The 13,569-nt window shown below is 47.0% G+C and overlaps 2 protein-coding genes across 3 annotated transcripts in view; both read left to right on the top strand.

Moving 5' to 3' along the window:
- Positions 1 to 10,100, top strand: part of INO80 (INO80 complex ATPase subunit) — a 137,815-nt gene extending 127,715 nt beyond the window's left edge. The window contains exons 30-36 of one of the 2 annotated variants that reach the window (XM_050799374.1): positions 969 to 1,127; positions 1,767 to 1,869; positions 3,527 to 3,615; positions 4,638 to 4,793; positions 5,069 to 5,228; positions 5,896 to 6,111; positions 8,521 to 10,100. In XM_050799374.1, the coding sequence (XP_050655331.1) occupies positions 969 to 1,127; positions 1,767 to 1,869; positions 3,527 to 3,615; positions 4,638 to 4,793; positions 5,069 to 5,228; positions 5,896 to 6,111; positions 8,521 to 8,738 (1,101 nt within the window). In that variant the 3' untranslated portion in view covers positions 8,739 to 10,100. The remainder of the gene's footprint in view (positions 1 to 968; positions 1,128 to 1,766; positions 1,870 to 3,526; positions 3,616 to 4,637; positions 4,794 to 5,068; positions 5,229 to 5,895; positions 6,112 to 8,520) is intronic. The other variant, XM_050799375.1, reaches the window with a different exon arrangement.
- Positions 1 to 13,569, top strand: part of DNAJC17 (DnaJ heat shock protein family (Hsp40) member C17) — a 248,318-nt gene that overhangs the window by 9,992 nt on the left and 224,757 nt on the right. The gene's annotated exons all lie outside the window — the stretch shown is intronic.

Here is a 13,569-nt window from a genome sequence, read left to right as displayed (position 1 = left end):
CCAGGTTCAAGAAGTTCCCCTGCCTTAGCCTCTCAGGTAGCTGGAATTGCAGGTGCGCACCACCACGCCCAGCTAATTTTTGTATTTTTAATAGAGACGGGGTTTCACCATGTTAGCCGGGCTAGTCTCAAACTCCTGGCCTCAAGTAATCTACCTGCCTTGGCCTCCCAAAGTGATGGGATTACAGGCGTGAGCCATCGTGCCTGGTTAGTTTTTGTATTTTTAGTAGAGACGGGGTTTCACCATGTTGGCCAGGCTGGTCTCTAACTCCTGACCTCAGGTGATCCACCTACCTTGGCTTCTCAAAGTGCTGGGATTACAGGTGTGAGTCACCACACCTGACCTGTTTTGTTTTGTTTTTGAGACGGGGTATCGCTCTGTCACCCAGGCTGGAGTGCAGTGGTGCAATCTCAGCTCACCTCAACCTCTGCCTCCCAGGCTCAAGCAGTCCTCCCACCTCAGTCTTGTGAATAGTTGGGAGCAGTGGTGCTTACTTAGGCAATGTGATTTTGGATAAATGGTCTAGCTCATTTGTGCCTCATTCTCCTAAACTACAAAATATGTGAGTCTTAACAGTATTTAAATCATGATCATTATCGGATTTTTTTTTTCTCAGCACAAATAACAGTGATAATTCTGGGATTTAAATGAGTTAATGCACTTAGAACAATGCACTATAAGTGTTAACCGTTAATGTTATTAATGTACTAAGCACTACATTTTAACTATTAATATTATTGCTACTCTTTTTAAGTGAAAACTGAAAAAAATAAAACAGGAGCATGTATCTTTTGCATGTGAAGGAATGGCTTTGTATCTTCTAAGAAGATGTATCTTAGCTCAGTATCATAGAAAGGAATCAGACCCTACTGACACCAAACTATTGCAAACAGACGATTGGCTGGGTTGCTCTCAGAATTTCTGGTCCTTCCCCAAGAGTGCTTCAGTTTTTGCTATATTCTATGCAGGTGATTTTCTATGATAGCGACTGGAACCCCACTGTGGACCAGCAGGCCATGGACAGGGCCCACCGCTTGGGGCAGACAAAGCAGGTTACCGTGTACCGGCTCATCTGTAAAGGCACCATTGAAGAACGCATTCTGCAAAGAGCCAAGGAGAAGAGTGAGGTAAGCACAAGGGAAAGAAATTCCTGCCCTGATGGAGCAAACAGAAAGTCTGACCACATCGACTGGATTGAGACTATTTAAAACTCTATTGCCTTTCATTGGTCCTGATGAAACTACAATTTCTTCTGAATAGAAAATAAAATCAGGTCCCATGCAATAGCAATCTTGACTTCCCTGGCCATGCCTCATTCACTTTCCCCCAGAATGGTTTCCATAGCCTGGATCCAGCTGTTGTTCATGTGGAGACTGACACCAGTAATGGCCTCTCGCATTCAGAGGAAGAAGGATTGACATTTTTGAGCTCTTATCCTAATACTCTCAGCTTATCTGCCTCTGAATTGTATGCCAAATTTGTTAGTTTCCAAAGAAATTATTATTTTTTGGTTTTTTCCATCCTGATTCAGTACTATTAGATTTTCTAGTTAGCAGTTACAAGCAAAGAAGTTATCATTTTCCTTCTGTCAGACAAATAATCTGGATGAGCCAATCAAATGAACTGAAATTAAAAGGGGAAAGAAGAAATAGGAAACCAGAGGCCTCACTTGAGGAGTGGGTTGAGAACGATGTGTGTCTTTTTCTGGATATTTGCCATAAGGGAATGGATGCCTGGAGGTGACATTTTGATCTGCTTTGGTGTAGATTCAGCGGATGGTGATTTCAGGTGGGAACTTCAAACCAGATACCTTGAAACCCAAAGAGGTGGTTAGTCTTCTTCTAGACGACGAAGAGTTGGAGAAGAAACGTATGTACTCTAAACCTCTAGACACTCCCCTCACGTATCTGAGAATGGAAGAGGTACTTGGCTGTGTGCCAAGGGTAGGCAAAGCCAAAGGCTATATTTAGAGAAAATATTTTTGTGCTCCTATTTTATATAAAAACCCAAACAAGATTGTGTTCTGGGCCGGGCATGGTGGCTCATGCCTATAATCCCAGCACTTTGGGAGGCCAAGGTGGGCAGATCACCTGAGGTCAGGAGTTTGAGACCAGCCTGGCCAACATTGTGAAATCCTGCCTCCACTAAAAATACAAAAAATTAGTTGGGCATGGTGGTGGGCGCCTATAATCCCAGCACTTTGGGAGGCCAAGGCAGGAGAATTACTTGAACCCAGGAGGCGGAGGTTGCAGTGAGCCAAGATCGTGCCATTGCACTCCAGCCTGGGCAACAAGAGCGAAACTCCGCCTTAAAAAAAAAAAAAAAAAAAAAAAAAGGCAAGGTGGCTCACACCTGTAATCCCAGCATTTTGGGAGGCCGAGGCGGGTGGATCACGAGGTCAGGAGTTCCAAGACTAGCCTGGCCAACCTGGCGAAACCCCGTCTCTACTAAAAATACAAACATTAGGCAGTCGTGGTGGTGGGCACCTGTAATCCCAGCTACTCGGGAAGCTGAGGCAGGAGAATCTCTTGAAGCTTGGAGGCGGAGGTTGCAGTGAGCCAAGATCGTGCCATTGCACTCCAGCCTGGGCAACAAGAGCAAGATTCCATCTCGAAGAAAAAAGAATGCGTTGTGGAGTAGAGGGCAAAATTTGTGTGTATTTTAAAGGTAAATGTGGCTTCAAATAATGTAGCTTGCACAAGGAAGGCACCTGACTTCTTAGCAGTAATGAATTTGCTCTTCTGCCCAGAAAAATGTTTTTATGGAAAAGTTGGAGAAGCACGCAGCTCTAACCATACAAACCCTCCTCCCATGTGTTTTCTGGCTTTTGAGAGCATTGGGTTTCAGATTAATCCTGTGAGAATTTGAAGCCTTCCACAGCATTACAGCAGAAAATAAGTTCACATTTGCCAGCACCTTCTAAAACCTTTCAGAACTCTACAGCCATGCTCAATCTGTGCAAAGCAGAGATATTAAAAGGCTGAAATGAAAAAGGGAAAAAGAATAATGTGAGGAAAGGCCTATAATAATTTTTTTTTTTCAAGACAGAGTTTTGTGTGTTGCCCAGGCTGGAGTGCAGTGGCGCAATCTTGGCTCACCACAACCTCCACTTCCTGGGCTCAGGCAATCCTCCCGACTCAGCCTCTGGGGTAGCTGAGACCCACACACATACCACTGTGCCTGGCTAATTTTTGTATTTTTATAGAGATGGGATTTTACCATGTTGGCCAGGCTGGTCTCAAACTCCTGGGCTTGAGCAGTCACCCCGCCCCAGCCTTCCAAAGTGCTAGCTAGGATTACAGACATGAGTCACCACACTGAGCCAGCCCATAATACTTAAATACAGTGTGATTTAAACCCAAAGCTGAGAATCCAAGTTAGAAAACCACTGGTTATCTGCCTTAAACAGATAGAAGTGATACCTTGGAAAATAAACATCAGGGGATATGGCCACCTTAATTTTAAGAAAGTGAGGATTATGATTACTACAGGTACTTCATCAGGTCTTCATTTATCTTCTTGATAGTGAGGCTGCGGCAGGAAGAGAAACGGCAACAGGAGGAAACCAACCGAGTGAAAGAGCGCAAGCGGAAGCGGGAAAAGTATGCAGAGAAGGTATCTCCAGCCTGGAATGGTGGATAGGGGCTAATGGGGCCTCGGGTGCTTACCAAAAAGGCTTTGGGGTACATAGCTTCTCATCTTGGTTACTGGTTGGTATCCAGCTTCAGCTGTGTATGATCAGCCACATTTCTGGGCTGACTCATGTTTTACTCAGGAGAAATGTGGCCTTGGTAGATCTGTAGTCCCCACACAAACTCACACTTACAGTGGTCACAGTTTAATTATGGAAACCATTTGTCAGGGCTATTAGAAAGCGTGTAAGGCTAAAAGGTGACTAAGATCAGCATTACTTACTTATATTATTAGGCTCCGTAGAATCTTAGAAAGGGCCTAAGAGGTCATGAGATCCATAACCTACCAGAATTCTGCTTGTGTACCACTCAGTGTCATCTGTCACTAGAAAAATAAACACCCGGCTTAGAAATAAGAAATAAGAAACAAGAATAAGAAATGTCCATTCATCTCTTTTTCTCCAGTTCACACCAAGGATTTGAACTGTCTTAAAAATTGTTCTTAAAAAGAAAAACAGATATGTAGAAACTACATTGAAAACATTGGTCCTCTCTTTTGTGAGACTGCATTCAGTCAGCCCCAATAAGTGCTGGATGTGCCAGTGGCTGGTGAGGCTCTTCGTGCCATGAGGATCAGGGTTGGTGTGGCTCTGGTTCATTGTGACTGCCCCAACTTTAAACTCTATTATTATGGCAGATATTCATAAGCTTTTTTTTTTTTTTCTTTTGAGCCGGGGTCCAGTTTCTGGGCTCAAGCAATCCTCCCACCTCAGCCTCCTAAGTAGCTGGAATTAATAGGCATGTGCCACAGTACTCGCCTGAAATACACATAGACTCCTATTAAACCATCCCTTCTTCCTTATGCAGTTTTTCTTCCTTAAAAGTATGCTGATTGAGAAGTTATAAACTAAAGAAGAAAAGCTCTATTACCCTTTTCATCCCAAATCCTGCTTTTCTTTTGGGGTGCATCCTCACACGTTTTCCATATTTATCTGTGGTTCCCAGAAGAAAAAGGAAGATGAATTGGATGGGAAAAGGAGAAAAGAGGGTGTGAACCTGGTGATCCCATTTGTTCCCTCGGCTGATAACTCCAACCTCTCTGCTGACGGAGATGACTCCTTCATTAGCGTGGACTCAGCCATGCCAAGCCCTTTCAGTGAGGTGAGGCTCCTTTTAGATGCCTGCATCACAGCAGTAAGGAGTGTCCTGACCGTGTAGCAGGGACACACTGCTGGGCAGTCTTTGCTTCTCCTGGAGTTCTCCAGCCTTGTTGAAGTAGGTTGCACATGAGTTCTGTAAGGAGAAAAACAAATGAGGACAGGTTGGTTTCTCAGAAGCCAAAGCAGCCTCAGCTGTGAAGCATGTTCCTAGCTGGGTGCAAGGCCCTGGGCAGTGAGCACAGGGAGTAGTAATGATCTTAACCCTTCCTTTTCTAGATCTCCATCAGCAGTGAGCTGCACACTGGCTCCATTCCTTTGGACGAGAGCAGCAGTGACATGCTGGTCATTGTGGATGACCCAGCCTCCTCAGCCCCTCAGTCTCGAGCTACCAACTCTCCCGCATCCATAACAGGCTCCGTCTCAGACACCGTGAATGGTAATGCTGCTGTCTTGTACAGCTTGGGTCTGGTCCATTGCCCAGCACTGGTTTGGTTGTGGGTAAGGTCCTGATTCCTTCTAAGATAATGGTATTTTTATTCTTTCAATTGCTTTGTCAAGTAAAACGAAGAAACAAAAGGTTTAGGGAAAGCAAAATAAGAACTTTATAAAGATTTAAAACTTGTTTTTTTTTAGTCATCCCTGTCTTTCAGATTCACCATTATTTTTGCTAGTTTTTAATTAATGTTAGCTTTTCTGGGCCTTTCCTCACTTTATTGTGTGGGGCCCAGTGTTGCTGCCATTTCTTGGGGAGCTCTGGGTTCAAAACTCGAGGGTAAAATTTGACTCTCCAAGGCAGATGAGTCCCAGGTAGCAAGTCGCTTCCCTTTGTAATGGACAAATTTAAAGAGGAAACTCACAAATAATGTAACTACTCTTCAGCATGAAAAGCAGCTTGAGGAGTTAGGATGTTTTCATTGTTTAGAATTCTTAGTATTCTGTGTGACTCTGATCTAGCCATTATTAATTGGAGATATAGACCTCCTCATGGGTCCTAAAACAAACACCCCAAGAGCCCGCTTTCCCTGTCAGGAGAAGATTATGTTAACATCTTGGAGAGATTCACTTTTTTTTTTTTTTCCCTTTTGGCCCATTTGTTCCCACAGGAATTTCCATTCAGGAAATGCCAGCTGCAGGACGTGGTCACTCAGCCCGAAGCCGAGGCCGCCCCAAAGGTTCAGGAAGCACAGCCAAAGGAGCAGGGAAGGGCCGGAGCCGAAAGTCCACAGCAGGCAGCGCTGCTGCAATGGCAGGAGCCAAAGCCGGGGCTGCAGCGGCCTCTGCGGCTGCCTATGCTGCATACGGGTACAATGTGTCTAAAGGTACAGAAGCCCAGGGTGGCTGCAGATTTGTTCTGTTCAGAGACAGTCTAGACATTCTGTCAGGTAGAACATGTAGGAAACCCCCAGGCCGGGAGCCTTCTTCCTAGAGCCCCAAGTTGGGTTCTGCTTCTTTGTAATAAGCACTGTTGACTCACCCCTTGCCCTCCTGATGGTACAGGGCTGCCTTTGGATTGGAAGTAGCTGTAGAAAGAGAGAACTGAATTGTGGACTGTACTACTTTAAACATTCTGAATTTTTCTTGATTTGGGGAACTGATTTGTTTTCTTCCTAGGCTTTTATTTCTGAGATCCACACTTTAGTGATCCAAATTAGCATAGTTAACATTCATTCAGCTATGTGATTTATCACCTAGATATGAGGCACCTGCTGTGTGCATAGGCGTATACCACATGGGCCATGCACAGTGGCTCACGCCTGTAATCCCAGCACTTTGGGAGACTGAGACAGGCAGATCACTTGAGGCCAGAAGTTCGAGACCAACCTGGCCAACATGATGAAACCCTGTCTCTACCAAAAAAACACAAAAAATTAGCTGGGTGTGGTGGCCTGTAGTCCCAGCTACTTGGGAGGCTGAGGCACGAGAATTGACTGAACCCTGGAGGCGGAGGTTGCAGTGAGCCAAGATCACGTCACTGCACTCCAACCTGGGTGATAGAGCAAGACTCTCAAAAAAAAAAATGTAAAAAGGAGTATTCCACATGGACCTTGCTTCTGAGTGTATAATGGCAATGAGAAGGGGAAGCCATACACGCAATATGCTTAATAGCAATCCACAGCCAAATACAGGTGAATGAAAAGAGGAAAGCAGCCATGGTGGTTGTAGGTCAGGAGAGGGAACCGTGGACCTGCTGATAAGTTGCCTGTCTGTATTCAAAAGGGAGGAGAAGAATGAAGGATTTGGACTGGTGACCGAGAGCTGGCAGTGGCCAAGGCATATTGGGGGTCACTGAGCAGGTTAGGTTCCACTGAAGAGGAGCAGTGGGAGTCAAGTTTGGAAACACATGGTGAGGCCTGCTGGGCAGGAGCTTAGCAGATGTGTGACAAGGGGCTGCAGACAGTTTGAGAAAACAAGTGGCTGTTGTGACCGTGTTATGTGAAGGATGATTGTAGCTATAAAGTACAGGACATTTGAGTGTGGTGAGAAAGAGAGAGCCACTTACAGACCTTTCTTCCCATTCAATACATGGGCTTAGTATTAGCTCATAGGATTGTTGTGGCAAGTAAAGGCGTACTTGTATAGAAAGCGCTTGGAGTGTAGTAATTGCTCAGTAATTGTTAGTTTACTTGCCTTTTCTCCTACTGCAGGAATCTCAGCTTTCATTTATTGGTTCTTCCAGGAAATATGAAGTATGATAGAGGAAATATGAAGTATAATAGCCTCGCCCAGTGTTTCTTAACCCTTGCCAACGTATCACGTCCTTGGAAAACAACAATCATGCCAGTAGTCAAGGCTCCCGTGGCAGGGTCTCACCCATGGCTGGGGCATTGCATATGTTCATAGGGTTTCTCCTCAGAACCTGCACAGAGCAGAGGGCAGGAAGGGTAAGGGAGATAGAGGGGGTAGAGCAGCACAAGAAAAACCAACAGTGCTTGGCAACTGGAAATGGAAATCAAGGGAAAGGAGTGGTTCAGACAGTGCCTGCAGTTCCACTGTGGATGAGGAGAGAGATATGTCTGCCCATGAAGCACTTAGAATTCTTTTTTGGAAAGTAAAACCAGTACATATGAAACAATTGAAGAATCATATTAGACAGTGTGTTATCACATATAAGTGGATTTGGCTCATATAGGAAAAAGGGAAGTTCACTGTTACCCAGGGAGTCATCACTGGAGATGGGGGATTTGAGCTGTGCCCTTGAAGTGACACAGGCCTTGGAGAGCAGGGGTGGCCATTGCCAGCGCAAGGAGAACTGTATGAGTATCGACACAGGATAGAGAGTGGGCAGCCTTGTACCCTCTGGCCCAACTTACTAGAGAGTAAGAGGAGCATGAAATTGAGAAGGAAACATCTTATCACACGTGGTGTCCCAAGAAAGAAGAAAAGAAAAACCTGTTTGTGCCATTACAGCTCTCATCCTGTAACCTTGGTGTTTCAGACTGTAAAATGTGTGCTCTATCTAGAGTGTCATGATGAACATTTTACCATCTGTGGATGAAGTAGTATGGAGAGGGTTGAGTAGTGTCATTTTCTCTTAAAAATCTATCCCTCTTACCGAAAAGACAGTTGGCAGAAAGAGCAAGCAAACATGCAAGAAGCAGTTAGCAAGGAGTTGCAGGGAGGAATTGCCACCACTTCTCCAGCTCAGACTCGTAACCAAGGCCACAGGCTCCAAGGAAGCTCACATGGGACTGGTGCTTACGTTCTTGTCTCTCTCTCCCCCCGCACAGGAATCTCCGCCAGCAGTCCTCTGCAGACATCCCTTGTTCGACCTGCTGGCCTTGCTGACTTTGGACCTTCAAGCGCCTCCTCTCCTTTGAGTTCCCCTTTGAGCAAGGGAAATAATGTTCCTGGGACTCCCAAGAACTTCCACATGACCAGCAGCCTAGCCCCAGACTCTCTGGTCCGGAAACAGGGCAAAGGCACCAACCCCTCTGGAGGACGGTAACCATCTGGGCCCTCCAGCTTCCTTCAACCAAACCAGGGCTAGAGTCCTGACCTGCCAGTGGTCTTTGGATGGCTTGCCCCATGCAGCATCTTCCATCCTGAGTCAGAAGCGGAAGTGTCCAGCAAGGGAAGAACAGGCAGGTGGATGGTGTGAGCACTTTTATCATCTGTGTCTCATCAGGAGCATCTGGGGTGCCTATAGAAGGAAGGCACAGGGCAGGGATCAGCTCCACTGCATCTCAAGTGAACTGCATAGCCAAGTCTTAAACCTCTCACGGGGCAAGCCTGACATAGACCCCCTTTAGATGCTCAGGCACACTGTTTCCATCCCCATTCCACTCTTCGGCTCTGACACGTCCCTTGCAAAGTCTCCGCAGGTGCTGTGAAGAGCCTTCCATGGTGGAGATTTCTCTTACAATTGTGATTTCTCGTAGGGCTAGTAAGGGAGGAGATTGTGTACCTGTTGTCCACAGTCTTCAGGCAGCTCCCCAGGTCTCTGAACCCCATTTGCCAGAGTGTCATCATTAAAGAGAGCAGTGACTGCAAGAGATGGTGGAGGCTGCTAAGCATGACAGAGGCTAGAGAAAGTATCCACAGGCAGTTGTGTTCCCAGCAGTTCCTCCCCTGTCCTGCATGGTTCACACCAAGAGAACCTTCAGATCCCACCAGCAACAGTAGCACCTTCCACCCAGGGGACTCACAGAAGCCAGTAAAGAGACCAGGAGCCACCTCAATCAGCAGGACAGCCTCACTGCCCCTCTCGCAGACTCCCCTTTGCCTGTCCTGAATGCACAGTCTCCCTGCTCATCCCCTTCAGCCCCCTGCTTGGCTGTATGCACTGTCTATATTGCACTGAGAGAGGAAGGGACAGCAGGAATGAGGTGGAGAGGGCGGAGGGAGGGGGCAGGCTCCGCACCGGCCCTCGCAGCCCCAGCCCGGCCAGCCTGAGCTTGCTGCCCTCGGCAGAGACAGAGGCAGCGTTTGCATGGGAGGTGTTTCTGCCTGCCCTGCCTGATGTCCCTGGTGGAGCAGGTGCCTCCGGGCGGGCAAGCCTCTAATTTGCACACCTGAAAATCGCGGAATTGAGTTTAGATAGATTGATTTTTAAAACTTTTTTTTGGAGTAGGGGGCGTAGGGGAATCATTTAATTTAAATCATTACGATTCCCCTGCTCAAACCCAGACTCCTGTGTACAGATGCTATTTAGAGGGAATCAGAGAAATGCCAAGCCTTTTTTCTCTTTGAATGTGCTGTCTATTTTTATAACTGAACTTGTACATATGTATAAAGAGAGACACATCTTCCTTTTACTAACTGGATAAAAAAATCTTAAATAAAATGGAGTGAGATAATTTTATGTAAATGTTGGTGTCTGTGGTCTTTGCAGCTGCCTCTCCTCAGAAGCAAACTAGAGCCCTTGGTGGATGTGGCAGGATACAGGGAAGGCAGAGCCCTCGCCTGTGATCAGAAAGGACGGGGGTTGCTGGGACAAGGAGTGGACCGTGGGTGTTTCCTCAGGAGCAGAATTGATGGGGCTTCTGAATTTGCCTCTGGCCATCAGAAAGGAGGCTTGACCAAGTGTCTGACATGCAGTGGTCAGGACCCTTGTCTCCATGGTGGGCTCTTTATGACTCAGGACCTAGACCCCAGGACTGAGGTGTGGGCGGCTTGGCCTGGGCGCCATCAAGTAGAGCTACTAGTGGTCATCTTAATAGTGACAGTGTTCTCAAAGTTAGCTGTACTCTTAAGAATCATGAAAGAAAATGGTGAAATACATTCCTAAGGATGCCAAAGACATCCAGGCTGTGCAAACTTAGCTCAGTGATAGTTGGAAAAAGAGCACTAGTTCCCAGCCTGGCCCGGCAGCCAGTATTTCTCAGACTGGGTAGAACACTGATACGCTCTTGTATCACCCGTGGGCAGGGTTCATGCGGTTCCCCAGTGCGCTGGCTGTGCGGCCTCCCTAGCCTTGCTCGCCCTGCACGCTGTTGGTCAGGGTGGGCTGGGTCCTGGGCAGCTGATGCCTACCACAGTCACGGGGATCAGCCTTTCTTCATTGGTATCAAGTAGATACTGTGGATCTTGTTTATCTTGCTGGTGAACTTGACCAAGGCCTCACACAGAGTAAACCAACATCTGAACCAAGCAGTTCTGCCTTTACATGCTATGTAAAGATTTTTCATAACTACGTAAAGATTTTTCATAACTACGTAAAGATTTTTCATAAGAAAAAGTAGTAATTTGACACCTGAATCGTCCCTTAAGGCAACGCTTCTCCAGTGTTAATGTGCATACAAATCACCTTGAGATTATAAAATGCAAGTTCTGTTTCTGAAGGTCTAGGTTGAGGCTTGAGACTGAGTTTCTTATCAAGATCCCAGGTGATGGCCATGCTGCTAGTCCTTGGACTACCCCTGGAATAACAAGGCCCTAGGGTGCCTTCCAGCCCTGCCAAGCAGAAAATCTCTGCTCTTTGCTTATATGCCCACACCCCAGCCAGGAAGCCCTGTGCAGGAAATACTGGTTTATTTTTCCTCTTACCCAGCTTAATTCACCTGATGACAGAAAATGAAATCCTAGCATTCCTACAAAAATTCAGTGCCTTATATGTTTTCTCCAATTTTTTTGTTGTTTTGTTTTTTCATTTTAAAACTGTCTGTTCATAATTTTCTCCATCACCTCCTGAGTAGCACCTCTTGGGCATGTTCGGTATGAGAGAAGGCCTCACATTTACTACTGTCCCTCTCCCGTGTGGCCTTCACCAAGATGCAACATGTCATGGAGAGTGACCCCTGGACTCAGTGTTTGTGCCCTGTGCCCTGTGTCCTTTGATTGTGACCACCAGACTCCTGGATCAGTCATCTTTCTCAGCTAATTCCTAAGCCTCTCTTAGGGGGCATGGAGACCGTTTGGCTGCTCTCCCACGCTTCTCTGAGACTGCCAGAGTCGCGAAATCCCGCAATCGGGGAGCCGCGTGTTTACCGTGGGTGCCCAGTTCAGCCAAGCTCATGGTGCACATTCAGGCCACTTAGATGGTGGGGTAGGAAGGAGAAGGCAGGCTGTGTTCTAGAGAAAGCAGAGACTTCTGGCTGTCACGACGTTGTGTGTCCAAGTACTAAGAAGGCCCACTGCCTGCCTCATCGAAGGACCCTGAGGAAGCTGGGTGCCTCCCTTATCTGGCCTCTGGCCTCTTCCTGCGCCCTCATTTCTTTCTTGCTTCAGGTCCTGGGACTTAGCTGGCTTCCCTTTCCTCTTCAAAACTGCCACCACCCACTCTTTCACTCCAGTTTCCCCCCAACCCCCACCCCGCTGGCAAGCTGCTGGGGGATGGACTCCTGGTTCTCTCCTAGCTGCTGCCAGAAATGAGCATCTTGCTTTTTTTTTTTTTTTTTTAATTAAGGATTTTCTTGCTCATCAAAACAAGGACACCAGGCAAAAACAATACTGTACATGGAGAATTGCAAAGCTTAAGAAATACTTCACAGTCCTCACAGAGTCCCTGCCTACAGTTCCTGGCACCTTCGGTGAGAAACAAGGATTCCTGAGGGAGAGGTTCCCTGACTCTTGCCTCCTTCCTAGAGAGCTTTCTTTCTTTCTTCCAGAAAGGCAGATGGAGTGTGCGTCTGTGAGTGCCCGCAAGGCCTCTGCCTCTGCTCTCCTGCCACTTGGGTTTTCATTGTTCACATAAATCTCAAAAATGAGTATGTGGCCCAAGGGTTGGGGAGACCCCTCTGGGTCTGACTTGGCAGCAGCCTCAGGGGAAGAAGGAAGGGAGCACAGAGGTTCAGAGTTGCAGGAGGGGGCAGTTTTCTAAGCTTGCCCAGCTGATGCCCCCCTAAAGCAGCTCTGGGAGATAATGCCCAGCCTCAGCTCAGAATGTTCCACCCTCCTACCACCACCAGCGTATCACCACAAACCCCACCCTGAACCAGAGGCCCGCCCCGCAAGCTGTTCCTGGCTGCCAGAGAAGAAAGGAGCTCCCCTCCCATTTCCCAGGTGAGAGGTCCCAGAAGACCTATGCAGCTCCATCGTTGCACCCTTGAAGAGATGGTGCCAGTTACCTGGGGATGTCTGAGCAGAGTGGTAGGGAGGGTTCAAGTCCAATGGATTGGCAGTGCAGTTCAGCTTCAGCAGTCTTAGTTTGCCTTCAGCCCAATGGAATTGGGAAGAGCAGCATAAGCTCACCTAGAATTTTTCTGAATAGCCAAGTCTTTCAGAGGGCTAACATTTTAACCCGGTATTTTAAGCACCAGAATTGGCTTGGTTAGAACTCTCTTTAAAGGATACTGTGTCGCTGCATGGTTAAACAGAACATAGGGAACATACCTTAACTTTTCCTAAGGGCTTGGGTTCATGTGGGCATCTGGTGCCTTCAGGCCTACTGGGATGTACTACTGTTTCCCCCGGATTAAATCATACTAAGAGCTACATGGCCACAAATCTTTGTGTGTGTGTGTGTGTGTGTGTGTGTGAGAGAGAGAGAGAGAGACAGGATGTTGCTCTGTCACTCAGGCTGGAGTGCAGTGGTGCAATGACAGCTCACTGCAGCCTCGACCTCCCAGGCTCAAGCGATCCTCCCTGATCAGCCTCTACCATAGTGCTGGGGTTCTAGCCACAGTTCTTAAGTCCTGAGCAGTACCTGTGCCAGCTGCCTCAGTGTTTTTGTGCTTATATGATGAGGTAGCTTCTACCCTTAAAAAATAAAAAAATCTTTTTTTATTTTTTTCCCCCAAACACTGCAGACTTTAACACCCCTTCTTCTAATGTACCTTTTCTAAATTGTTGGGGGCTTGGAAATCATTTAACCTAACTCAGAACTTCTGAGCTAACAA

The sequence above is a fragment of the Macaca thibetana genome, chromosome 7 (genome assembly GCF_024542745.1).
Source record: "Macaca thibetana thibetana isolate TM-01 chromosome 7, ASM2454274v1, whole genome shotgun sequence".
Taxonomy (NCBI): domain Eukaryota; kingdom Metazoa; phylum Chordata; class Mammalia; order Primates; family Cercopithecidae; genus Macaca; species Macaca thibetana.
This window is presented reverse-complemented; position numbering and strand designations above follow the sequence as displayed.